This window comes from Gadus morhua, chromosome 21, assembly GCF_902167405.1.
Source record: "Gadus morhua chromosome 21, gadMor3.0, whole genome shotgun sequence".
In the NCBI taxonomy this organism is placed as follows: domain Eukaryota; kingdom Metazoa; phylum Chordata; class Actinopteri; order Gadiformes; family Gadidae; genus Gadus; species Gadus morhua.
Genome location: NC_044068.1, coordinates 18,192,634 through 18,217,633, shown reverse-complemented (window position 1 = coordinate 18,217,633; position 25,000 = coordinate 18,192,634). Strand labels below are relative to the sequence as shown.

The 25,000-nt window shown below is 44.2% G+C and overlaps 2 protein-coding genes across 2 annotated transcripts in view; both read right to left on the bottom strand.

The window, feature by feature from the left end:
* Positions 1-4,899, bottom strand: part of lin28b (lin-28 homolog B (C. elegans)) — an 18,322-nt gene extending 13,423 nt beyond the window's left edge. Inside the window, exons 1-2 of the mRNA XM_030345856.1 lie at positions 4,614-4,899; positions 3,781-3,971 (exon numbers count right to left, since the gene is read on the bottom strand). Coding sequence (XP_030201716.1) covers positions 3,781-3,971; positions 4,614-4,623 — 201 coding nt within the window. The 5' untranslated portion in view covers positions 4,624-4,899. The remainder of the gene's footprint in view (positions 1-3,780; positions 3,972-4,613) is intronic.
* An 8,084-nt stretch (positions 4,900-12,983) lies between these two features.
* Positions 12,984-25,000, bottom strand: part of LOC115534567 (prolyl endopeptidase) — a 12,411-nt gene continuing 394 nt past the window's right edge. Inside the window, exons 2-14 of the mRNA XM_030345635.1 lie at positions 24,681-24,755; positions 23,400-23,533; positions 22,862-22,992; positions 21,697-21,906; positions 20,634-20,755; positions 20,323-20,428; positions 19,619-19,810; positions 19,289-19,486; positions 18,986-19,089; positions 16,530-16,761; positions 15,600-15,731; positions 15,244-15,400; positions 12,984-14,558 (exon numbers count right to left, since the gene is read on the bottom strand). Coding sequence (XP_030201495.1) covers positions 14,264-14,558; positions 15,244-15,400; positions 15,600-15,731; positions 16,530-16,761; positions 18,986-19,089; positions 19,289-19,486; positions 19,619-19,810; positions 20,323-20,428; positions 20,634-20,755; positions 21,697-21,906; positions 22,862-22,992; positions 23,400-23,533; positions 24,681-24,755 — 2,088 coding nt within the window. The 3' untranslated portion in view covers positions 12,984-14,263. The remainder of the gene's footprint in view (positions 14,559-15,243; positions 15,401-15,599; positions 15,732-16,529; positions 16,762-18,985; positions 19,090-19,288; positions 19,487-19,618; positions 19,811-20,322; positions 20,429-20,633; positions 20,756-21,696; positions 21,907-22,861; positions 22,993-23,399; positions 23,534-24,680; positions 24,756-25,000) is intronic.

Here is a 25,000-nt window from a genome sequence, read left to right as displayed (position 1 = left end):
GGAGGAGGGAGGTGGGGGGCGTGTGTGTGGGGGGGGTCGTACTATGTGGTGGGGGGATAGTATGGCTGTGGGGGAGACAAAGGCTGATACTAGCTATCTGGAGGCAGAGATGGGTGGGGCCTGCATGCCAAACGGTGACAGAGCCCAGAGGTTAATCTCGCTGGGGGCCCACTTTAACCTCACAACGCCAAGTGCACACACTCTGGGACCATTGCGTGCAGATGAAAAAAACACAAACAATAATAGGTTTATTATTTACAACTAAATCAGAACCCCCCAGCCCAAACACACACACACATCTACGCGTCAGTGTGAACAAACATACACTGTGAAACGAGAATGACAAGGCAGCAAACTGCTCAAGGTTTGAAACTGATTACCGACAAAGGGCAACCCCCCAAATCATGCACTTCCACCCCCAGACCCCCCACCCCACCCTCTGCATGCCTTTTTGTCTTTAAAGAAATTCCTCTTTTTAAAGAACGCCCGAGGAGAGGGCACCCCAACCCCCCTGTGTCCCCCTCTCTCTCTCTCTCTCTCTCTCTCTCTCTCTCTCTCTCTCTCTCTCTCTCTCTCTCTCTCTCTCTCTTTCTCTCTCTCTTTCTCTCTCACACACACACACACACACACACACGCACGCACACACACACGACTCAAACTCAAACTGTCACCTTTAAACATGCAAATGTTCTATGGGTCAATAGCCCCGTTAGAGTTCAAATAAAATGAATACAAAATGAAAACAACTAAACTCTGCTCTTGAGGAGAAATAGCAGAAATAACTCACAAAGTCTCTTGCTCTCTTCTCTCTCTCTCCATGTCCTTCTTACCTTCTCACTCAGGTCTTTTCTGTCACTCGCCCACCCTCCCAAGCCCTCCCTCCCCATGTTTTCCTGATCTGCCTGCTACTGCCTCCATTCAGCTACCCGTCTCCTCCTTCTCTTTCCTCCCTCCCATAGTGTCCTCTTCCAGGTTAAACTCCTCCTCTCCCTCTCCCTCTCCCTCGCTCTTGTCCTTATGCGCTCTCAATCGGATTAAATTCAAAACAGTGCATGGGAGACCAACTTTCACTTTGCCAAAGTAAGCAAGCAGAGAAGAAATAATAATATGTAGATCAATGTCTAATATATTTACAACAATATGTATATAGACATAACCAAATATAATAGCAAAACTTACAATCTCTCTGTCTCTCTGTCTGTCTCTGTCTCTCTCTCTCTTCCTCTCTCTGTCTCTGTCTCTTTCTCTGTCTCTCTCTCTGTCATATCTCTCGCTCTCTCGCACTCTCTCTCTCTCATGCACACCAGCTTGTAAACAAGACACTCTATGCCTGATGCAGAAAAATAACACAAAAATGAACTTGTGAACTACTGGATTACCAAACACTCTGTTCAAGAAAGAATAGAGGAATAGAGAGTGACCGTGAAGTCATAAAACTCGATTTTGGGTGCTAGAGACGGACAGAGTTAACATAATAGTGTGTGTATAAGCCATTTTTTGTGATGTGTAAAATTCTGCAAAGAATTAAAACAAACTATCATGCATAAAGGTTGAAGCAGCCAAGTCATGAAACGCAAGGATATTTCCCTCTCACGTAATACAGAACTTTGTGCTGGCATTGTAACATGTATGTGGCATACCATGTTACACACAAGCTACACCCAATGGAGTCTACCATGTTACTAGTCATAGCCAACATGCTCATCAATAAGTGTGCCTGCAAAATCTCTAGGAAGGAGAAACTCCATACGTAGAGAAACAAAATCACTCTATTGAACCCCTGCATTTGTTCTTAAGTAACAGTAGCCATCAATGCTACGTGACAATGATGCCTGATTTTGTTTTGTCTTTCCCCTTTATGATTTCTCAGTGCATCGATTATCTACTCACTTCATAAGCATTCAACATAAAACCCAAATGGGAGGCATTTCATTATATTAAATACAAGGTGACCACAATGCCTGATCATCCAAATGTTTTTGTGTGTGCGTGTGTGTGTGTGCGTGTGCGTGTGTGTGTGTGTGTGTGTGTGTGTGTATGTGACGGGTGTGTGTGTGTGTACATTTGATAATGGTATACTCATTGTGGATTTAACTCAATACATACATTACCCATGAATATCATTAACAAAAAAATCCATAGAACACAGAGAATCTCATCCGATAAGTTTAAATGTTTGTTTTGTAAGGGTTATTTATATTTAGAGCTTATGAATTGCAATGGCTGCTACAATTTTGGGAGCATCAGCATAGGATAATTGTAATATAAGTTATTATAGAGCAAGTGATGTGTTGTCATTCATTGCTTGGTAATTAATTCCAATCCCAATTTCGTTGTATAGGTGACTGTACAATGACAATAAAGTCTATCTTATCTTATCTTATCTTATCTAATCTTAACTGTTAATGCAATAATTGATCATAATGGGGAGACATTGTTGTGTTTCAAACTGCCAAAGGGGTTCTCATGCAAGACATAGCAAAACATGTTTTCACTATAGCCTAGGTTGCTATATATTTAAGTTGCTTTAGGAGTGTACTTTACCACAAATCTATTGGGTCCTCTCAATATGGCGGAAATCCTATGATGCATTCTGATGTAAAACTACAAGTCGACTACATCGCAACGTAGCATCTCAATGACTACTATAAAATACAACTTCAATTTAGGAAGCTCGGGCGTTGGTTATCCTGTTTCATTATTCTCGGTTACGGTACATTAACGTTGATTTGCGTTTCTACATTAGGCCTACTACAACTCTCTCGAGTCCTCTCAATATGGCGGAGTATCACCAACGAAACCTCCCATGATGCATTCTGATGTCGGCCTCTGTCGGTCTACATCAGACGCTACTTTGGACATGCAAGTAACCCTTCGAGTTACCCCTCATGGGTCAACAAACACGGGATAAACAACAACCATGCTATCCCTCAACGTCAATATATGAATATGAAACAAAGATTAAGACGAGGCCCTGTGCATCCTGTAGACCCATGCACCGGGTCACATGGCGCGAGACAACCCAGAGGTTATTTCGTGTTTATTTACGGGTATATTTTCCTGTTTTCCGATAAAGTCGTCGGTTATAAATCAAGCGGGCGAGTTCCTGAGGCTAAAGGAAAGCTCAACTGAGTGCTATTAAACCCCCCGTCTCCTCCTATCCAGAGAAAATTCAATCATGTCGCTTTACGGAAATGTAGCACGTCGTGTCCTCCTGTAGAAAACCGAATTATACACGGACAGTGCGAGTATGAGCAACACACAACACCCCCTTCTGGATCCACCCATGTGTCAATACATGGTGTGTGTGTGTGTGTGTGTGTGTGTGTGTGTGTGTGTGTGTGTGTGTGTGTGTGTGTGTGTGTGTGTGTGTGTGTGTGTGTGTGTGTGTGTGTGTGTGTGTGTGTGTGTGTGTGTGTGTGTGTGTATATAGTGATAGGCCTAAGTCACTAGTCATACCTGAGTTATAGTGCGTTTAAAGGGTTAGACGACACATGTATCCAAAAGCGGACTGCATTCATACAGCGCTTTTCTAACCAGTGGCCACTCAAAGCGCTTTACAATACTGTCACATTCACCCATGTTCACACACCGACGACGGTGTCAGCCATGCAAGGCAGTGAGGGTGAGGTGCTTTGCTCAGGGTCCCCTCGACACTCAGCTAGGAGGAGCCGGGGATCGAACCAGCCACCTTCTGGCCAACCTGCTCTACCTCCTGAGCCACATGCCGCCCCTATCACGCAGATGATGGGCTCCATCTCAACCTCAGCCGGGACTTACTTGGTGGACGAAGACGTCCAAAGGAGGCTCGACGAGGCTCCCCTCGCTGCTAGTCATGGAGATAAACCCGAAGCCCATCCGCACGTTGAACCATTTGCAGAAGCCTGCCCCTGACACGCTCTGTGGACCGCCTCTCTCCCCTCGCTCGGGGGACTTGTCGGGGTCTTCACCGACACCTTTGCCCGCCCCTCCTGCAAGAAGGCAAAAAAAAAAAGGCAAATTAGAGAAGTTAGGTTTTGGGTTAAGGTTAGTGAGTGAAAAGAGAAAAGGTATTTCCCTTTGCGCGCGCAGTTCTCCGCATTTAATGGACCGCCACTTGGACCATGGGGGATCCCAACCATCGCCAACATGTATCGCGTTGTTAAAAAAAAACAGATTAACCCCTGTAGTGTTCAGTGAGGCGTCCTGTGTGAGGCGCATGGCTGTGTGTCGCCTGCATGTCCTATCTTATAGCTCAAAAGTACTTTATAGCGTTTGACCCAAGGCGACGTTTGCTTTCAGTCACGCACACGCATGCTGCGGGGTGTATAAACCCAGGGAGTGGGCATAGGTCTCGTATATATCTGCTACTTCTCGTGTGTTAACAAAATCCAGAAGGCAGGTGTACATACACATGGTCCTTGTAGCCTTGCTTGGCAGAAGGGCTCATATACGCTCTGACAATGCACTACATGAATGCAGCAAAACATAGTTCCCCACGCTGGCTACCATGGGCGTTTACACATCATTGTAGCTTTACGTCCATAGCATTGCGCAATTCACACAGTAATGCGATTTTTCTAAAGGAAAAAGTAAAAATAGAGGAAAGAAAATAGAAATAATGGCAAAATAACCTTCGGCCATGTTTCCCCGCGGAGCCTCTGGAGCCAAGTTGCAATAGAAAGGCTTCCTCTGCGAAAACGGGCTGTGGTGGTCACCATTAATCCAACATCCTCGATCACATCGCTCACCAATTTAGCTCGCATGGTACAGTGTGCTTTCTATCTTTTGATATTTTGTCATCTCTCTCTCCTTCAATTTCTTCTTCACTCACACCACCTCTGTAGCTGACTCTCTCTCTCCCTCTCTCTCGCTCGCTCCCTCTCTCGCTCGCTCCCTCTCTCTCGCTCTCCCTCTCTCTCGCTCTCCCTCTCTCTCGCTCTCCCTCTCTCTCTCTCTCCCTCTCTCTCTCTCTCTCTCTCTCTCTCTCGCTCCCTCTCTCTCCTTCTCTCTCATTCGCTCTCTGGCTGGCTGTTTCTGTTCCCGTACTGAGCACGTGACTTTGTCAATTACATGCTTTTTTGCTCCTAATTTCACTACGGACCAGGGGAGGGGAGTGGTCCAATGGGAACGGACTTGGAACCGACGAGAAGGTCCCTGTGTAGATAGTGGCTAATAAAGGCATCGAGTGATCGAGACCACCCTCGCAAATGTGTGCGACCGCACTTACAACACTGATTCAGTGTGTAGGTTACTGGCTCTAATGAAGACATTGATTGTTTGGTTGACTGTTGAGCTTTCGAAAACATTAGGGCCTAAATCAGCCAATCCCTTTTAAAATCACAACCACTTCCACACAATGCTAAAGATAGGCCTATAGGCCTATGCATTTATAATAAATAGCAAAATAATATTTAGCATATTTTTTGTAGATCGATTGTAAGACATCCGTTGACCAGATAGGCTCTAAGTCAATACACAGAAAGAGTCTCGCCACTCAAAGCATTTTTAACTCTTACACAGATCAGACATAGGCCTACTTGCTTTCTTATAATTCACTTGTTGACAAAAACACCTGATCCTACTTATAAAGGACTCTTTCAAACGTGCAATGCAGCAGTTGAAGTAAACGAATTCAACAAGATCCATGTAGGACTGCACCGAATGTGTCTCTACTTTACACCTCAAGTCCAAACCTTGAACAAATAACATGCTCGGGGTGATAGACCAGCAGTTTAGGACCTTGACTTCATAACCGAATGACTAAAAACCTCCGAGCATCACCACGGTGGGCACCAGGGGAGAGTTTAACTCACAGCTTTGGAATGTGACTGCAGGAAAACCCAGAAAAACAACATTTTTGGGACCGACATGTTGAGGTTTGTATATCCAAATGAAATGTCCTGAGGTATAGCCTACTTAATAGTAAACGGTGCATTGACTTAGTAACTATTGATAAGATGCACAGACACTCAATACAGTCCACACAGGAGGAGTTTCACACGAGAAACACGGCAACAACACAATAGCCGCTGCCCACATAAGGACACTATCCGTGCTGAGGAAACAATGGAAGCACATTGGACCCCAGGTGTCGGCTAAACCCGCCCGTATGTCAGAACGTTTTTTAAAAGGTTACTTTCGGTAACGAGGCAGAAGAAAAACAAGTTAGAGGAATGAAACAACAACAAGTCCATCTCCACCCACCAGCTCCAAGAACCCACCCTCCGGAATGCATGTGCTTTGGCCCACCCCCCACACTCCCCAACCCCCGCGCAAATGCTGTTTTTGGGGATGCGTAAAGGAGGCCTGAACCGTGGCCATAGAATGACTGTTTGGGTCAAAGGGTTGGATGCCGGAGTCAGATGTTATCAGGTCACTCATATCCTCAGAATATCTGTGTTATTGAAAGTAGGCATACTAGGTTGTTATGAACGAGGATACCCACGTCTAAAGCTAAACCCCTTCTAAGAGTGTTTAGATATACAATGATCTCAGAGGTAAAGTGACGTATAGACTGTTATATTTAAGGAATGAAAGTGAGTGGAGTGAAGTTAAGTTATTTAAGATTTCGAATTGACTTATCATAGTCAGCCATAACCTAATCAAATATGAAACCTATATGTGAACCCAAAGTGTAATGCTGGGGGAGAGCTGAGAGCTCCGAGCTGTTTGACTACCCACATTCTGGTTGGCTTTGGACTACTTCACCCCAGCTAACCTCACCCAACCCCCACTCCCCACCCAGGAGTCTCCCGGAGGAAATGTGCCTTTACCCTGCATTTCTGTCATGGCAGTTCAAAGGGGTTCATTGGGTTTGTCTCCCCCTTCCCCTTTTCTCTTTCTTTTTTGTAAAGATGGGGGTCGTTTTTTTGTAATTTAGGCTATGCATTCCAGTCACCAATCCTTCACTTCTTATATCCTCCACAAGGAGATGTAAACAGAGTTGGCAAGCTACCAAGTTATCAGGTTCTGCAAACGAGAGCATGCCTAGATGGGGATTGTTTTATACAGGCTCTGCACGCGCTGACTGGCATCTGAATTTATGAATGAACAAAGATAAACACTGGAAGACGTTTGGCTGCCGATCTGATGCCGTCCCGTAGGTACCTCCTCTTAATCATTAAGGAAGTGCTAAAGTTATGCGAGCTATTTTTAAACAAAGGGTAATTTTCAACCCTTTTAACGGCAGAATTCGTTCGACAATATTTAGATTGAACGAAATATGTAATTAAAGTTGTGTTAAACGCGTGCGTGTGGCCATTATAATTATAGGCCTGTTACACAAAATACAATCCAAAAAAGAAAGTTTAGAGATTGAAAAAAGTAAATATGTTGAGTTAAACAGGGGCTAAATTAGAGCATATTAATAACATTAAGAGTAGGCCCTACGTCTATGTTTTCAACTTTCGACGGAAATCCTCACTCCCTATCCGCACGTCGCAATGAATGTTTGGGGCCTCAGGAGCCTGTTTGGGCTCTAAGAATGCCAAAAAGTTTCCAACCAAACATTCCAAACAAAGACACAACTTAATCACTAAACGAAATAATTTCAATGGTTCGTTTCGCAATACGAATCAGCCTTTATAGTGTCGAAAACAATCGACCACTATCTGGCCTGAACTGGTCAGGAAAGCAATGGTAGTGACGTCATGGTGCAGCCTGCCACACAGGACGTCCCGAACAGGCCTGCCATGTTATCACTAACATGTCCGCTGCAAATGGGTTGAAACCTGCTTAGCGATATTTATTTTCTAATTTATTGAATTGAATACATTTGCCTCAATAAAATAAAATTCAAGTGATATTTTTGGAAAGAGTAGCATAAGTAGTCGCAAGTTTAGCGTCAAATCGAACGTCCATCGCCGCAGTAGGACTGCGTTCGATTTGTCGCTAACCTTGCGACTTGCGATAATGTAATTCAGGAAAGGTTGTTTGGTGGACTATGCTGGATGTGATCCGAGCTTCACATGTGATCATCGTGTGGGGTTAAAGCAGGTCACTGCTGCCCCGGGACGCGGAGCCGCTTCTATCCACAAACTCACCGCAGGTCGGTTTAACGAGAATACAATTAATAATCGTTTGGCCTAAGCCAAATGATACGTGTAATTTTCATACATTGTGCACGATTGTCGAGGTAGCCTACTCACCAAAGGACACGGAAGCAGACATTGTCCTCTCAGTGCCCCTTGTAGGGACGAGATGATCAACAGGTTTACCTTTCTGCTGCTGGCTTTAAACCAGCCCTGCAATGTCTTAAGGACTTTATCAAATAACCCAACTTTACCCGACGTTTGACGTTCACTTAGGTTTGACTTTTGTGTCGGACAGTCGGTCTCCCGGCGTCTCGGACACCTGACCTGATCAATTCAAGGAGATCCACCGGGGATTAATATTTTATAGTGTCAGTGTAACAGAAGCAGCGTGCAGGTCTTTATTTAACCTCGGTATTAAGTATAAAACACCCCAGGCTGTTGGATCAAAAACGGAAAAAAAGAAGTAGGGCAAAAGTCTGCTTCTAATCCACAAAAAAAGGCTATCAATTAAATGCCACATCAGTGTCTCAAGCTCTAAACGCTGCTAGTTATTGAGCTTGTTCTCCTCACGGCCCCTGAGATGGTCCCTGTGGGGAAGGGCCACGGAGGGGCCATTTTGGGCTCACCACTGGTGTATCAACCATGTTTTCAAAAAAGTTTTCCCGCTGAAGATATTCTCAAGAGAACTTTTTCATACACATATGACATAACTAGTTCACAGTTGAGTTGAAAAGGGGAGAAAGTCTTTCTCCATTAGGAACATCATGTGTTCATGACCATCATGTGTTCATTGAAAACTGTTGTGCTGGAGACGCCCCTTCCTCTCTGGAAGAACCCAAACTCTGTTCCCTCAGAAAACAAAATGGTTAAGCCCTAAACCAGCTAACAACGACTTGTTCACAGAGAATCAAGTGTTGGGAAGACGGATCCCCCACTGGCCATGTGCCTCCAAACTGTGTTGCTGCTCAACCTGTAGCCCTGCAGGACTATTGGCCTCCCATTTTATGAACTAAGACATCCTCCCATTTTCCCATTCACTGATTTGAGATCTGCTGTCAACAGCTCCTCAACACTCGAGAGGCGGTCTGGGAGACGAGCCCACGAGGGTGGGGGTGGGGGGCTTCAGACCAGCGCCACTCATCGGTTCATTTGGGACATTGACCTGGAAGAACCCCACTCGTGTTCCCGCTCATGTGCTGCTGTATTAAAAAAAAATACATCAGTACTCCTGATGTATTCTTGTGGACATTAATTCCACATATTGATCTTGTTCCAGTGGAAAATCTAGTCTTGCATAAAATATTTGAGTTCAAAGAAATGTAAATGAAGACATGCACTTTTGAGTAGACTAATGCTTCTTCTGACATTTGCCATATGTCTTAATAATAGGTAGAACTAGTAAAACTAAGTTATCAATAGAAACTTTAGGCAGAAATACAAGGTAAATTTTCGAAATCTTCCACAAGCCTCCACCTTATTATTCATTATTAATAATCATAATAATGTATGCTATCATTCTAATTATAACTACTACTACTATTCATTGAGCTGTATTGTTTTAATTCATTTTGCCAACAGTGTTTCACGTGAAAGGACCCAAATCCCTGTGCTAGATATACACGGTGCACTCCACTAACAGGTCCCCAGTCGATGCGTTCCCTTCAGGACGCTGACATGTGCATATGGCACATGTCAGAAGAAGCATTAGTCTACTCAAAAGTGCATGTCTTCATTTACATTTCTTTGAACTCAAATATTTTATGCAAGACTAGATTTTCCGATGGAACAAGATCAATATGTGGAATTAATGTCCACAAAAATACATCAAGAGTACTATTGTTTGAATTTAACATCGCTATCACTTATATTACAGATATATAGATTGATTTATTGGACCCTTTTGTGTATTAATGTCCTTACGTGGTGTCACATGAGTTATTGTTCATAATATAAAAAATGGGTATGCCTGAGGAAATTTAATTTATCATATTCCCTTATCAGTACTCTCTTGAAATCCACCATTTCTTTGTGTGATGTTTTTGTCATAATTCTTAAAAAATAATAAAATAAGAAGAAGAAAAATCAAAATAATTTTACGTAAGGTAATTTTATAATGGTAAAATAATTGGATATCTGACTGCATTGTCCCCATCGGCCCTAGATATGGTAAAAGTCTGAATCTTCAAAGGGAATACTGCCCATGATGCAACAGTTTGAATCCTTATGTATAGGGAATACTGCCCATGATGCAACAGTTTGAATCCTAATGTATAGGGAATACTGCCCATGATGCAACAGTTTGAATCCTAATGTATAGGGAATACTGCCCATGATGCAACAGTTTGAATCCTTATGTATAGGGAATACTGCCCATGATGCAACAGTTTGAATCCTAATGTATAGGGAATGCTGCCCATGATGCAACAGTTTGAATCCTTATGTATAGGGAATACTGCCCATGATGCAACAGTTTGAATCCTTATGTATAGGGAACACTGCCCATGATGCAACACTTTGAATCCAGGGAACAGTCTGCTGCTCATGAGGAAGCAGTTTGAATGCCCATGAATGGGAAATAACCTACTGATTATGAGGTAGCAGGTCGTTTGCAGCAGCTGGCCATCATTCAGGACTTGGGGAGGGTCAATAGAATGGTTGGTAGGTTTGTTTTCCGTTCGGCACTGCATGCACGTTGACTTAAGTGGGACCATACGATTAATAATACACATGAATAATATTCAGTAATGGCCAAACATTTGAAGTTAAGCTACATTATTAGCTATAACATTCAAGGATTAATTACATGAAATATTGTATTATTATGTGAGGAGGAAAATCATATGGTGTGATAAAAGGATATGGTAAAAAGAAAAATATATTTATTAAAGGAAAAACTGGGACATATGATACACCAAATTATGTTTTGTGATATTTTTAATTCTATATATATATATATCTCAATAAGGTGCCACATCATACACATGTGTTTGTGAATCTATAAATATATATATATATATATATATATATATATATATATATATATATATATATATATATATATATATATATATATATATATATATATATATATATATATCTTTCTAGATATATATACAGAGAGAGAGAAAGTATTGTTCTACGAGGAAAAGGCTTGTTAACTAACAGGGAGTTACCGAAAACATGAAGCTGGCTGCTTCGATTGGAACTACGACATACATTTTCTCACGTATTGTTCTCTCTTTATCATCTAAAATAATCTGACAGTTTTAGAGTTATATTTGTATGCTACATTTCTAAAGCACACAACAGGTTACCTGATGTCCTGGCTGCTGGCCTCAGAAGCGCCCCCTTGTGGTCATCAAATACACGACCGCTAAGTGACAAAGTGTTTAGGCCTGTTTGATTTCCATGCATCAACATCCTTTATGAAGTCCGGATTTAATATTTTTTATTTTTTTTACAAAGGTCAAGGTAAAATATTAGCACCATTACTTGTAAGGTCTGTTTGCAGTTTTAATGTTGGTTTACTACATGAAAGATGATAATTTATGAATTGCTTCGGCATTAAATATGTTAACGTTCATGGCTCAAGTCCACGCAGACTTTACCTATTTCTCCTGAATAAATCAAAGGTTAAAAGTGCTGAAATCTACCGAATGATTTAATTACCGAAACCAATGAGATGGGCCAAGAAATACTGTTTTATTCATTATTCATATTTCCTTAGTTTTATTTAACAAATAAAAAATACAACCAATACGCATGCATTGTTTTAAGGTGGCTCAGTTGCAATTTTGATCATCTTTTTACAAGTAGGCCTAGGTAAAAAAAAAAGAGTTGGGCCTTACTAACATTTTCGTCGAGTTTTTCTGATCTTTTTTTTGAACATCAAATACTTTCCAATCCTTTTTTCACAACGCTTTTATAAAAATATAATGCTTAAATTCTGCTTTTTTGTTCTGAGAACAAATGAAATGTGCATTTCCTATTATATATATAGGCTACTATCAGACTATGTCGTTATTACAGGCCTATTGTATTTCATGGCAGTAGGCCTACTAATGTTTTAAATAGTTTGAATATGAATGTTATTTACACCTACGGAGCATGTTTATAAGTGTAATGTAGGCCTATTTTGTTTCGTATCCATTTTTTTTTAATTGTGCTTACAATAAACATTTTTCAAAGCCTTTGTTGTATCGAATTAATTGACCATGAAATGTTGAACAACCGAAGCGTCCGCCTGGAACAAACAAGGTTCAGATTTATTTGCGGTGGAAAAATAAGACTTCCCTTTCTTAATATTTCCTAAGCGAGTTAAATGATCTATAGACCTAGTTTTTCGCATTGTTTTATTTCACCTGCGTATCTGCTCCGATTGTTTTTCCCCAAACTTAGAATTTATGAATTATCAGTAAACCTTCTATTAAGTAGGCCTATAGGCATACTGGGTGGAAATTCGTTAATGCCCAATCCGATTTGACCAATTATTGGCTTAATTTATCTTATATATATTATATATATATATTCGACATTACCAGCCTTATTATTGATAAAAAAGACCCCAGAAAAACAAATTCTAAACGAAAACAGGTCAGACCACACTTGTTTACGAAGCCCCCCACCCTTTATGAAAATTGCCCCCTTGTGGACACCCATCTCTATGACACCCTAAAATACTGGGATAATTCTAGAACCGCCTGGGGCCTAATCAACGTATTCACGTTTTACACTTACCATACACTAGAGGACACTGCACATATGGCCTGGAATATACGTCACTAAAGATGCTCTTGGTTGGCTTAAAAGGGCAAACATTCTACCACCACGCCTGAGTGTGATTAGCTATTACGAGCAGTTTGTGGGTGACCAGCTTATTATATGATGGATTGATAAATCTACTAGTCCACTCCCCCTCATGCGTTAGAATAACTCCTCAATCTAACCTACAGCACCATTCAATTAAAATTAAGGTTAATAAACATTTTAATATCACACTAAATCAAATCCTAGTTGTCAATGACACTTTAAATTGCTTTAAAAAAAAGAAAATAAACATTATTTTTTTATTGAAGTGCCAATCTCGTTCAGTTCCCTTTAAAAAAAAAAAAGGCAAAAGAATCAGCATATGTCCAGAGGTAGAAATCAACTTCTTAAAAAAGGGGTATGAGGGTTGACCTTTAACACATTAACATATGTATGAATACTCAAACACGTGTACACACTCAAAAAAGAGAGCATTTGCATTTGCACTCACGCCCTGGCAATTTCAGTTGCATCTTGCATTAAATGCGCAATACCGTGTGTCTACATAAAATACTACATATGCCTTTTTCCTGGAGTTCTAATGGAAATAAATAGTCTGGATGCCGCGGCTTTGACAGTAATTTAGCATTCCTAGTGACCTTGAAATGATTAATGTGATGGCTGATTTCATGAGCGTAACAGGAGCCATCTCCCCCTCAAGAGTCAAAGGGAGACTCCTTTGCAACTGTTGTTTCCTTTTAATTAATCATACATATAAAAAAAGAAATATATAAGACAAGTGAATTCTCTGCCAACAGAAGATGGGAGGGAGAACTGGCTACAAGTGCTGCGCTGTTAGCTTAGTGACGTGCCCAACAACAGACCAGAGTTCTTCCTTTTTACAAGCTAGACAGACCAGAGAGAGAGAGCTAGAGAGACAGCTAGACAGACCAGAGAGAGAGCTAGAGAGAGAGAGCTAGGGAGAGAGCGAGAGAGAGCTAGCGAGAGCGAGAGCTAGACAGAGAGAGCTAGGGAGAGAGCTAGAGAGAGAGCTAGAGAGAGAGAGAGAGAGAGAGCTAGAGAGAGAGCAAGAGAGAGCTAGAAAGAGAGAGCTAGCCAGACGAGAGAGAGAGCTAGAGAGTGAGAGTTAGGGAGAGAGAGCTAGAGAGAGCTAGAGAGAGCTAGAGAGAGAGCGAGAGCGAGAGCGAGAGCGAGAGCTATGAGAGAGCTAGAGAGAGAGAGAGAGAGAGAAATGGATGGCGACGGGACAGCCTATGGTTGAAGACGGCTTGAGGCTTGAACGAGAACGGGATGTCTTGTGAGTTGAATAATGCAGCATTGTTAGCTCAAAGCACTCATTTCAATAAAAAGACCGGTAACCCATCAGAACCGTTGTGTATGAAGTGCAGGGGGGTGATAAACAAACTGCAAAGAGGCAGTGGGGGGGGTTGAGAGGGGAGTGCGAGCGTTTGGGTGGGAGAGGGGCGCGGTTGCCGGGGCGACTATTTGATCCAGCTCAGGTTGAGGCAGCGGGCGATGAAGGCGTAGGTGTCGGCCACCTCCTGGATGACCTTGCTGGTGGGCTTGCCGGCGCCGTGGCCCGACTTGGTGTCCACGTGGATGAAGAGCGGGTTGGTCTGGCGCGGGCTGCGGCCCACCACGTGCTGCAGCATGGCCAGGTACTTGAGCGAGTGCAGCGGCACCACGCGGTCGTCGTGGTCGCCCGTCAGCAGCAGGACCGATGGGTACTGCACGCCCTCGCCCTCCGGCACGCGGATGTTGTGGAGCGGGGAGTACCTGGAGGAGGAGGAGGAGACGGGGAGGAGGAGGAGGAGGAGGAGACGAGGAGGAAGAGGAGACGGGGAGGAGGGGGAGGAGGAGGGGGAGACGAGGGGAGGAGGAGGAGGGGAGGAGGAGACGGGGAGGAGGAGGAGGGGGAGGGGGGAGGAGGAGGAGGGGGAGGGGGGGAGGAGGAGGATGAGGAGACGGGAAGGAGGAGGAGGTGGAGGAGGAGACGGGAAGGAGGAGGAGGTGGAGGAGGAGACAGGGAGGAGGAGGATGAGGAGACGGGAAGGAGGAGGAGGTGGAGGAGGAGGAGACAGGGAGGAGGAGGATGAGGAGACGGGAGGAGGAGGAGGTGGAGGAGGAGACAGGGAGGAGGAGACGGGGAGGAGGAGGATGAGGAGACGGGGAGGAGGAGGAGGAGACGGGGAGGAGGATGAGGAGACGGGGAGGAGGATGAGGAGACGGGGAGGCGGGGGAGACGGGGAGGAGGAGGAGGAGAGGGGGAGGAGGAGGAGGAGAGGGGAGGAGGAGGAGACGGGGATGTGGAGGAGGGTGGTTGGTAGTTTAGTATTGATCATCAGATGTAAAATGACATTACCAATGTTAAGCCATCTCAGATGGTAAAACAGAAGCACCAGTTGTAAACCTCTTTCGTCTAATACTGAACACACGCACAAAACTCTGAGTGGGCACCTACTTGATAAGCCAATCAAATTGGTCCTTAATGTCTGCGCAGCCGAAGTCGGTGGTCCACGCGTGTCCGATGGTGAACTTGTGGAACTTGAGCATGTCCATGACGCCCACCTGGGCCACGGCACAGCCGAAGAGGTCCGGCCTCTGGTTCACACACGCCGCTGATCAAGGGAACGCACACGCATTAAAACGGTGCAGTCTAGACTAGCTTCACTACGATATGGCTTCTGGGATCTGCAGTCCAAAGAGAAACATGGCCACGTCCTTCGCAAACACACACACACACACGATTGTCCCATTAAACAGTCTCCTCCTTCAGTCTAAACATGAGGTGTGATGGACGGGTGCCGGACGGCCTACCTACGAGCAGCCCCCCGTTGGAGCCTCCGTTGATGGTGAGCTTGGCGGAGGTGGTGTAGCCCTCCTTCACCAGATACTCGGCGGCACACTGGAAGTCATCAAAGCAGTTCTGCTTGTTGGCCAGCATGCCGGCTACAGGCCAAATACACACAAAGAAAATCATAAGGGGGTGTACAGTGTTTCCCTTGCATAGACCAATGTGTGGCGCAGAATGAACACCGAGCGCCACAAATTGATTCTGTTTTTTGTTTTGTTTTTGCGATTTTGAAATATAAATATCGTTCTGTTCATTAATCTCGGCGTAGCAATCTTTCTCCCCCGTCCTTCTCGTTCACACACGCACACAGAGACAAGCGCGCATACATGCTAATAGTGCGCGGGTACACTACCACTTATTGTATAAACCCGCACGTATACACTGCACACGCACTGACGGATTCGCCCGCGCCTCCTCCCTACGCGCCTACAAAGGAAAACCCGAAGCAGCGGGATATTTGCGATTAATGTGAAATGCGGGCATAGTTTATATTTATTACGGTGTTAGACCCCAGCCCGTTGTGCCGGAGATTTGAATTCGCTCTGCAGCAGGGACTGGAGATCGGGAAGAGGGCCGATCCACTCTGAAATGTATTTTGTGCGCGATTGCTCGATTATGCAAATGAGCAAACGCGAAACGCTGCGAAAGACTCCACGTCCCACGCATTGCTACCTGGTCTGTGGGAAACACTGGGTGTGGTATCAAAGTCAAGACATTTATAAACACCCATGATCCGCTTCCAAGAGCAAAGCACTCTTGGCCAGATCGTGTCCTGTTAGGACCAACATCCATTTTCAAGACATGATTATGGCCATAGGGGACCAGGGGAAGCCATACCACCCTACACCCAAACTGGCACCCTCCCAGCGGGCCAGCGAGGGGGCCCCACCCACCCTTGTGCCAGGTCTCTCCGTACTCCCCGCCGCCGCGGATGTTGGCCACGGCGAGCACCCCGCCGAGGTGGCGCACGAAGATGAGGCGGGAGACGCTGTAGCTGGGCGTGATGGAGATGTTGAAGCCGCCGTAGCCGTAGAGGAAGGCGGGGTGGGAGCCGTCCAGCTTCAGCCCCTTCTTATGCACCACAAACATGGGCACCTGGGTGCCGTCCTTACTGGGGTAGAAGATCTGCAGGGAGGGACGGGGGAACGATCCATTAGCGTCCGGCTGAACAGACAGGGAGACAGGCTGGTCTGGGCGGTGACGGGACAGGAGGGTCTAGTTGTGGCGTCTAGCCGGATGCTTCTGGTGGATTCTGAATGGAACCATCAAGTAGGCCGGCACGATGTATCGTGATAAATTTGCGATCTCGATTCATCCCTGTGTGGATTTAAAGGTATAAATTACTTTATTTTTTTAAGCCTTCATTTACAGTGGTGTGGAGTTGGTTCAGTAGTTATAAAAGGCCAGCAATTAAAGACAATGTGCTGCTATGTGTACAAAATAAATCAATCCGTTTTTGATACTGCACTTTAAGGGCCATATGAAACGCAACGTGCTAGATGTGCCCAAAAACTATGTTTGGTACTGCCATTTTTTTTTGGCATGGTTCATGTGTGCAATAAAGATTACATTTCGTGAGAAAATAATCGTGGCAGAGAATCGTTATATCAATTCTAAGCTAAAAAAATCGTGATTCAATTTTTTTCCCGAATCGTGCAGGCCATCAAGTAAACACATTTCATGGTTCCAGTTCCATCTTTATAGTACCTTGTATCTCTTTTCTAGATACAAATCTAATATATCAATATTTTTTGACTCATGAACCCACCGATATATTTGATTCAAGACTGTATTCTTCCAAGGCTCTTTAATAGCACTAGAGCTGTGTTGCATTTTCATCATCTTTTGAATAATGTATAAAGCAGCTTTTCCTTTTATGATGATATTTTGAAGTACCTCCATACGTTCCAAGCCTTGCGCTTGGAGAGTTTCAAACCTATCAAGGCTATTTTATGTTCAGACAGTTTTACGGTTGCTTGCTTCAATATTTAACTATTCGTCGCGCATGTAAGCAAACCTCCAACAAAAAGTTGGAGCTAGACAGAGTTATTTCATTGAGTGAATATTTGAAGAGCCATTGAACCCAAAACCACATTATTTTGTTTTAGCATGGTCATTTATTTTATATGAGGTCAAGGCCCAATCCCATTTCCCATTTCTGGCCTAACTATGCCATTTTATTAATCCCTAATTGAAAGAAAAATGTGGGTAAAATCCTGTGTTTTTGCTATCCTCCCCCAAACACAATGGAGATTAGGTTTGGATCCATGGATTCTTGTGCCCTATCAATCCCAGCAGGAATACACAGAAGAAGAGCTGGCAAACATGGGGATCAAATATCTTAATATTGAAGCAAGCAGTCAAACAACCGTCTCGGGCTTCAGACAAAAGCCCTGGTAGGTGGGAAGATGAGCCCAGACTAGAGGTGCTCTGAAGTGAATTAAAGGGGTCCTGTTTCAACGCGAGCGCTTACACCGGCGCCGCCATACAGCCACGCTATAACCTCCAGCCCTTCTATAAACCTTGGCGCGCCGGCCATTATATTGAATCAAACACAGAGCAAGACCTGAATGCAATCTTCCATTATGTTTAGTACTTTAGTGCTAGTCTGGTACGCAGCCTGCTTTACATTGAAGCTCTGTTGTGACCTTGTCGAACGCTGAAAGCCACAGACGCCCTTCACACTGGTCATATTGTACTGTAGTTGTGCCGTTTCCAGCGTTATAGAACAGAAGAAAGTGTCACACTAAGTGAACCGTTTCAGTTATAAAACAGGAAAACCACAAAATCAACCTATGCCCGAGTCGTCACAGCCTTACTTAATCGTTACCTGGTGTTGGTATAAAAGGAGCATGGACAATCATTTGGGGGGAAACCTCTGCCTGGTAACCAGACAAATCTGTTAGCCCATGTTTTATTTGCTCCAAATTATGCTTCTGGCCCTGCTCTAGTTCAGGCCGGTTTCCAGCAGGGTCCGGCCAATCACAGCCCTTTATCTAAATGGGGTCTGGTTCGATACCATGACTGATGGAGAAGCACCTTATGGGACTGGTATGATACCATGATAGCGGCACTGCATTGAGGCCTTTTCATACACAACCCAGATGGCTGCGGCTGATGTGTCACGTGTTTTGCAGCTCTTATTGGTTGTAGGTCTTTCAAATTGTGACCTGAAGCCTTTTTGATCTGCGTCCATTAATAACGCACCGTGGAAATAGAAAAAGAGAACTGATAAGAGTCCAGATTAAGATTTGGTCAGGCGAGGTTCGGCTAGCAGAACCCTGGAGGAATGCAAAATAGTGTAAAAGACGCAGTGTAGGTGCAAGTCAGAGAGCCGGTCCGTGCTGACCTGTGTGGTCTGGTACTCGGAGGGGTCGAAGCCCTTGACGGTGACCTCCCGGAACACGTGGGGCTGCAGGGGTTCCTTGGTGAGGTCGCAGTGGTAGATGATGGCTGGGCAGGAGAACCAGAGAGCGAGGGATGAGACAGACAGAGCCGTTACCCTCATATCCCAGTACCAGTTTTGCAACTGCGCCCAAGACTCATATTTATTGGTTTTCTATATTTATAAGATGAGTCTATATCTATCCCAGAAACAAAATGCGCTTGCCACAGGAGCAAGAGCAGCAGTTGAATAATATCAAAGTGTCACCTGGCGAGAGGAAGGAGGTGAAGTAGTAGAAGATCTCAGAGTCCATCTTGCGGCCGGTGAAGCCCACCACGGAGCCCACGTCCAGGGGGAAGGTCCGCAGCTCCTCCCCGGAGCCCAGCCGGTACATCTTCAGCACGTTCTTCACGTCGTGCAGGAAGCACACGAACAGGAAGCTGGAGTAGGTGCAGGTGGCGAACACTGTGGGATGGGGAGGAGGGCATTGAGGTGGCAACAGAAAACAGAACGGAGAACGACAAGTCTACTATAGGCCACACGGCGGCTTGGACGGTGATAAAGGAATAGGCTGAGGAAAAGCCAGCCAGTACCCACCGATGACGTCCTTGTCGTGCTGGGGGATGAGCTCCTGCCAGCCGCCCTGGGCCGGAGAGGAGAAGTCGATGTTGATGAGGCGGTAGCGCGGCGCGTCCAGGTTGGTCTTGAAGGTGAACACCGTCTCCTCGTTGGTCACGTACTCGTACTCGGCGTCAAAGTTGTCGATGAGCTTGACCCAGGGCAGGAGGCCTGGTGGAGGAGGGTGTTAGGGTCCAGGCACAGGGCGACTACAGGTTCCATCAGGAGGGTGAGCGGGGGAACTGGCTTCTCATTCCCTCAATCATGTGAGAAGTATTTTAATATTAAGGATGATCCCCTAAAGCAATGCACTACTACCTTTGCTTTCCTGTGCTGTGGTGTGTGTTTATGTTGTGTGTGTATTACATATTCCACGTGGGGTACACCTGCGGCAATAAACCTCCTCTCTGGAGGACAATAAAAATAGACTGATAATAACCACATACAGTGCTACCACACTAAAGGGGATTAAAGGCTTTATAACCTATGACGTTTTTCTTGAAATAATAAAACACATGAATCTGTCGCAGTTTCAATTTGGACTATGGCAGCCGTTTGTTAATTCACCACAACAACACCAAAAATAAATAATTACAATTAATAAAAAGGTAAATGAAATCATAATAACAGCGAAGATAAGAAATGTAAATGAAATCATAATAACAGTGAAGATAAGATCGTACCAGTGATGCCTTGCGGGAGGCTCTGGAGGTCACAGTACCACAGTTTGTTGACGGGTTCACAGCCCTCCCTGATGGACAGCAGGATGTAGCGCCCGTCGTCCGACACCTGCAACACACACACAAGCAGCACACTGACTCAGAATCTTCGCAATATGGCGGCTATGAGTGGGTGTTTGTGTGCACCTGTGGCAAGGTGCACAAAGATGTAACATTAAAAAGGCAAAAACATACTTTTTCATTCATTTTTGTCATTATCTTTTTATCCATTAACTCAATGAGGTTTTCTGTTGAAGCGCTGTGGAGGACCTCACCTCGACGCCGCTCATCCACTTGGGCTGCTCGGGGAACTCGGCACAGAGGGAGTCCTGGGCCTGGGGGGTGCCCAGCACGTGGTAATACAGCTTCTGGTGCAGGTTGGTGGACGTCTCCGTGCCTGGGGCGGACAGATAGCACGGAACACTATGCTTAGCCTCGTCACCTCCACAGATCTGACGGCTGTCGTCCAAGTTATACGAAAACCATCTGATGCAAGATACATGAATATCGTCATACAAAAAACAATTGAAGGGCTAACGGTTGAGGATGCGCAATTTTGACATGGTTTTCCCGACATCAGTAAACAATCTATAATTGTATGTTTATTTCCATCACATCCTCAATGACATTCAAGGAAATACTAACCCATACATTCATCACAAATGTATATACACTAGGGTTGCCGTGGTGTGGCCAACAACGATTATTCGGTGTTGCACGCCGGCAACACCACGTTTTTTTTGCTGTTTTTTTCAGTAATAAAAAAAAAAAAATAATCAGTAAAAATGATTATAATTAAGAAAATTAAAATGTGTAGAATAGGCCACAGTTCTGCTCTGTGCGGAAGAGAATTGGCGCGCCGAGAATTGGCACGCTTCCTTACAAGACCGGTAACCATAGCAACGCCGGTAAACAAACCCCGCGAAGCCCAATCCCTACGTGAGCTCCCCGCGCTACGGCCATCCGGAGGCGCACAGAGCTTTTGGCCATGATATTATGATATATAAAATGATATTATACTATTATATATAGAACGTTATAAGACGCAGAGAATTGGCGCGCTGCCAGCCGCTGTCACCGAGTGTGAGAGGAGAGTTGACGGAGAAGATGGCGGTTGACCTAGTTTCAAAGTTAATACCGTTTATACCGGTGTTGACACGAGCGTATTACTCGGTGTGAAAATGCCCACACCGCGGCAACCCTAATATACACTTCATAATGTTTACGCAACGGACAAACGACAACAACCCCTAGCGGCTCCCTTACAACATGCTGCATCTCAATCCCTAGTTGAGGAGCTTTGGCTAAAAGCGTTGTCCGCTAGAGGAATAAACTCACCGTCGCTCTTGCCCTCCTGCTGGGGGTAGGAGTTGTAGAAGAGCCCCTTGCCGTCGTGCGTCCAGGACATGCAGCTGAACTTGACGCGCTTCAGCCGGTCCTCCAGCAGCGAGGCGCCCTCCACGCGCAGGAAGCGCATCTCCACCCAGTCCGAGCCGCTGTCGCTGGTGCCGTACGCCAGGTACTCCCCGTCCTCGGAGAAGGCATAGCCTGGGGGTGGGGGATGCTAGGTGTTAGGAGACGGCTTTAACAGGATTTACAGGGTCATGGCAAGGCCGCTATTTGGCACAAAGACTAATGGTTTATAAGAAATCGATTTGCTTCTTATAAACTGGAACACGCTTTTCATAATATATATATATATATATATATATATATATATATATATATATATATATATATATATATATTTTAGAGCTGTCAAGCGATTAAAATATTTAATCGTGATTAATCGCATTAATGTCATAGTTAACTATTATTAATCGCGATTAATCGCAAATTCTTTTTCTATGCTAAATATCCCTTGATTTTTTTGTCCCATAATTCTTCTAATTTTAATTCTCTTATCAACATGATGAAGTGCATCGGCTTGCCTTGTGCAAATTATTTTCTATTGATAACAACATTGGCATATACTGATCAAAACAGGACGATACAAAAAAAGAGCCTATAGTGCAAATAAACGACTGCTTTGAACAAATGTCATTTGAACATAGCAGTCAGGCTACTGCTTCTTTGTTTTGAGCCAAAAAAAAATTTTTTTTTTTTTTTTTTTTTTAATAAAATAATTACGTTAATCGCACGATAAAATTTTTAACGCCGTTAAATTTGGTTTGCGTTAACGTCGTTAATAACGCGTTTAACTGAAAGCTCTAATATATATATATATATATACACACACACACACGAGAAGAGTTTATCAATATTGTCGTAGCTTGACCAAAAAATACAATAATCAAAGCCGAACAGTAGAATCAGGGTTATAGCAACTCAACATTGCTTCAATTAATTAATTTATCCATATCGTGGAGCCATTGTGGACAAGGGCAAGAAAACAATCAAATCTAAACAAATACCAACTATCAATACATCAATCACTGATGAACCAAACACCATCAATACTTGGGGTTCAATCCAATATGACATGCACAGGGTCCTGACCTACCTCTGAGGGCCACCGTCCCATCTTCAGAGAAGGTGTTGGGGTCCAGGAAGACGGTGGGCTCCGCCTCTAGGCTCTCCTGCACGTACATCACGCTCTGGTTCTGGAGGCCCGTGTTGTAGAAGTGGAAGTACCTGCACCCACCAGACTCCACCATTAAATTTCACCCATTTCACAGTGTCCATATTTCACTGTGCATAATGGACCATGTCTTAAACTGAGCAAAAAAATAAATACTACATTGTCTTTACCAAGGAGTACTAATTGTAAAGTTAACAAAATAACGTTATTTGACTACTAAAGCAATAATTCATCCATTCTGCATATTCATTTTATACTCCACATCTTTTGGGCTGATTAACGTTCTGACTATTTTACTTTATGTAGCGGGCATTAGGCTAATAAAGAGGGATGGTTGTACAACATTACATGAACTTATGTATTTAATGGTGGGCGAGTGGATACCTAGCAAAGTATGCGAAACATAAAGTAGAAACCTTTCTGCTTTAATGTATGGTCTGTCCCTAGCCAGTCCTCTCACCTGCTTCCCCTCTTGAAGGGGCAGCTGTACTTGGGGTAATCGTAGAGCTCGGTCATCCGCTCCTTGAACAGGTCTCGCACCTCGCAGCGCTCCAGATAGGGCATGGTCAGCTGGTTCTGGGCGTTGACAAAGGCCTGCAGGGGGACAGCAGTGCTGACGTTGGTATAATGACACATCCGCGGGGAGAGGGCGTGGCCTCTTTATGTTGACCGGTGTGTGGTTTATTCTCAGATTCCGATTTTATTTGTCACATACACACAAAGCAGTGATTTGTTAATAGTCGGATCCATGCTAGTTAAACACACAACAAAGACTGACACAAAAACAGTAACAGACAAGATAAAATACATTATAAATGTCAGGGGTTATGCAGATAGGGAAGAATATACCCATAAGTGCTGTTGCTCAAAAAGTGCTTAATGTGCCATTTAGATACCGGACGGCTTTGCTCCTTATGCCCTTCATTTTTGTTATGATTTGCCAAAATGCCGGCCACCACTACTATCTTGGGCGGGTATCGTATATCAAATCAGGCAAAAAAAACATAGGGGGTCAATATTGCAGCAGAACTATTTGGAAATGTGTGTGCCGATTTTTCTGTGGGCCGTAAGTATATCTAAACTACCAGTCAGGGGCCTCCAGTGATTTTAACGAACCTATGCAGCAATGTCACAACAAAAATCACTGGGTTCTAACACCCCCTGGGGGTATGTAGGCTGCTTAGCTGCTGATGCAATCAGACAAATGGCCACACCTATTGGCAGATCTCTGGCCGGCAGCAGTGTAGTCACAAGCCTCCCAATCGGGTGTCCTTCCTGGGTTGTAACTAGTCTGTATTTCAAGCCCTTGGCGCAAACTAGTTATACATTTCCTCCATTAATATCTATGTACCAATTCACCGATTCTGAATACACTTTTGCAGCCTCCTGTACACATTAACAAATCTCAGTCCACATTGGGACATTATTTGACCCACTTACAAATCTGTAAACATGGATTGAGATACAGTTGCACAACTCTCCACTCACATTTGTAAATAATTCTGCTACAATAATAGCCCCATATTACATCATCAGCCTTTCCCTGATATCCTCCCCGCTGACCACACCAATGGTGTGGTCAGTTTTTATTTTTCTTGCACTCTGAATAGGGTCAGCGGGTGTCATTCATATATGGCCAGCTATGAGTCTGTACCTGTGATTAAGGTCTATACAAATGAAATTGTATTGAATTGAATTATTGGCCCCATAATAAGGGGTTATTGTGATAACAACGCGTTACCTGTGTCTTCTCACTGTCCGGGTCCTCCAGCCAGCTGTACGGATCCGGGATTTTATTGCCATGATAAACATCTACCTGCCAAATCAAAACACAAATGATTCAGGATGAAAAGGCACACGTAGACGTCAGATGGGACACAGCAGCAGCAGCAGCATCATCATCATCATCAGCATCATCATCATCGGCCCTGTGGGTGACTGGGGCTCAACCTAACAAAACGACACCTACAAAAACCAGATTAAAAGGGAAAGACCAATTCCTTACAGTTAGGGGTTTACTGCAGTGGCCGCTGTTTCAATTAATAATTTAATAACACCGAT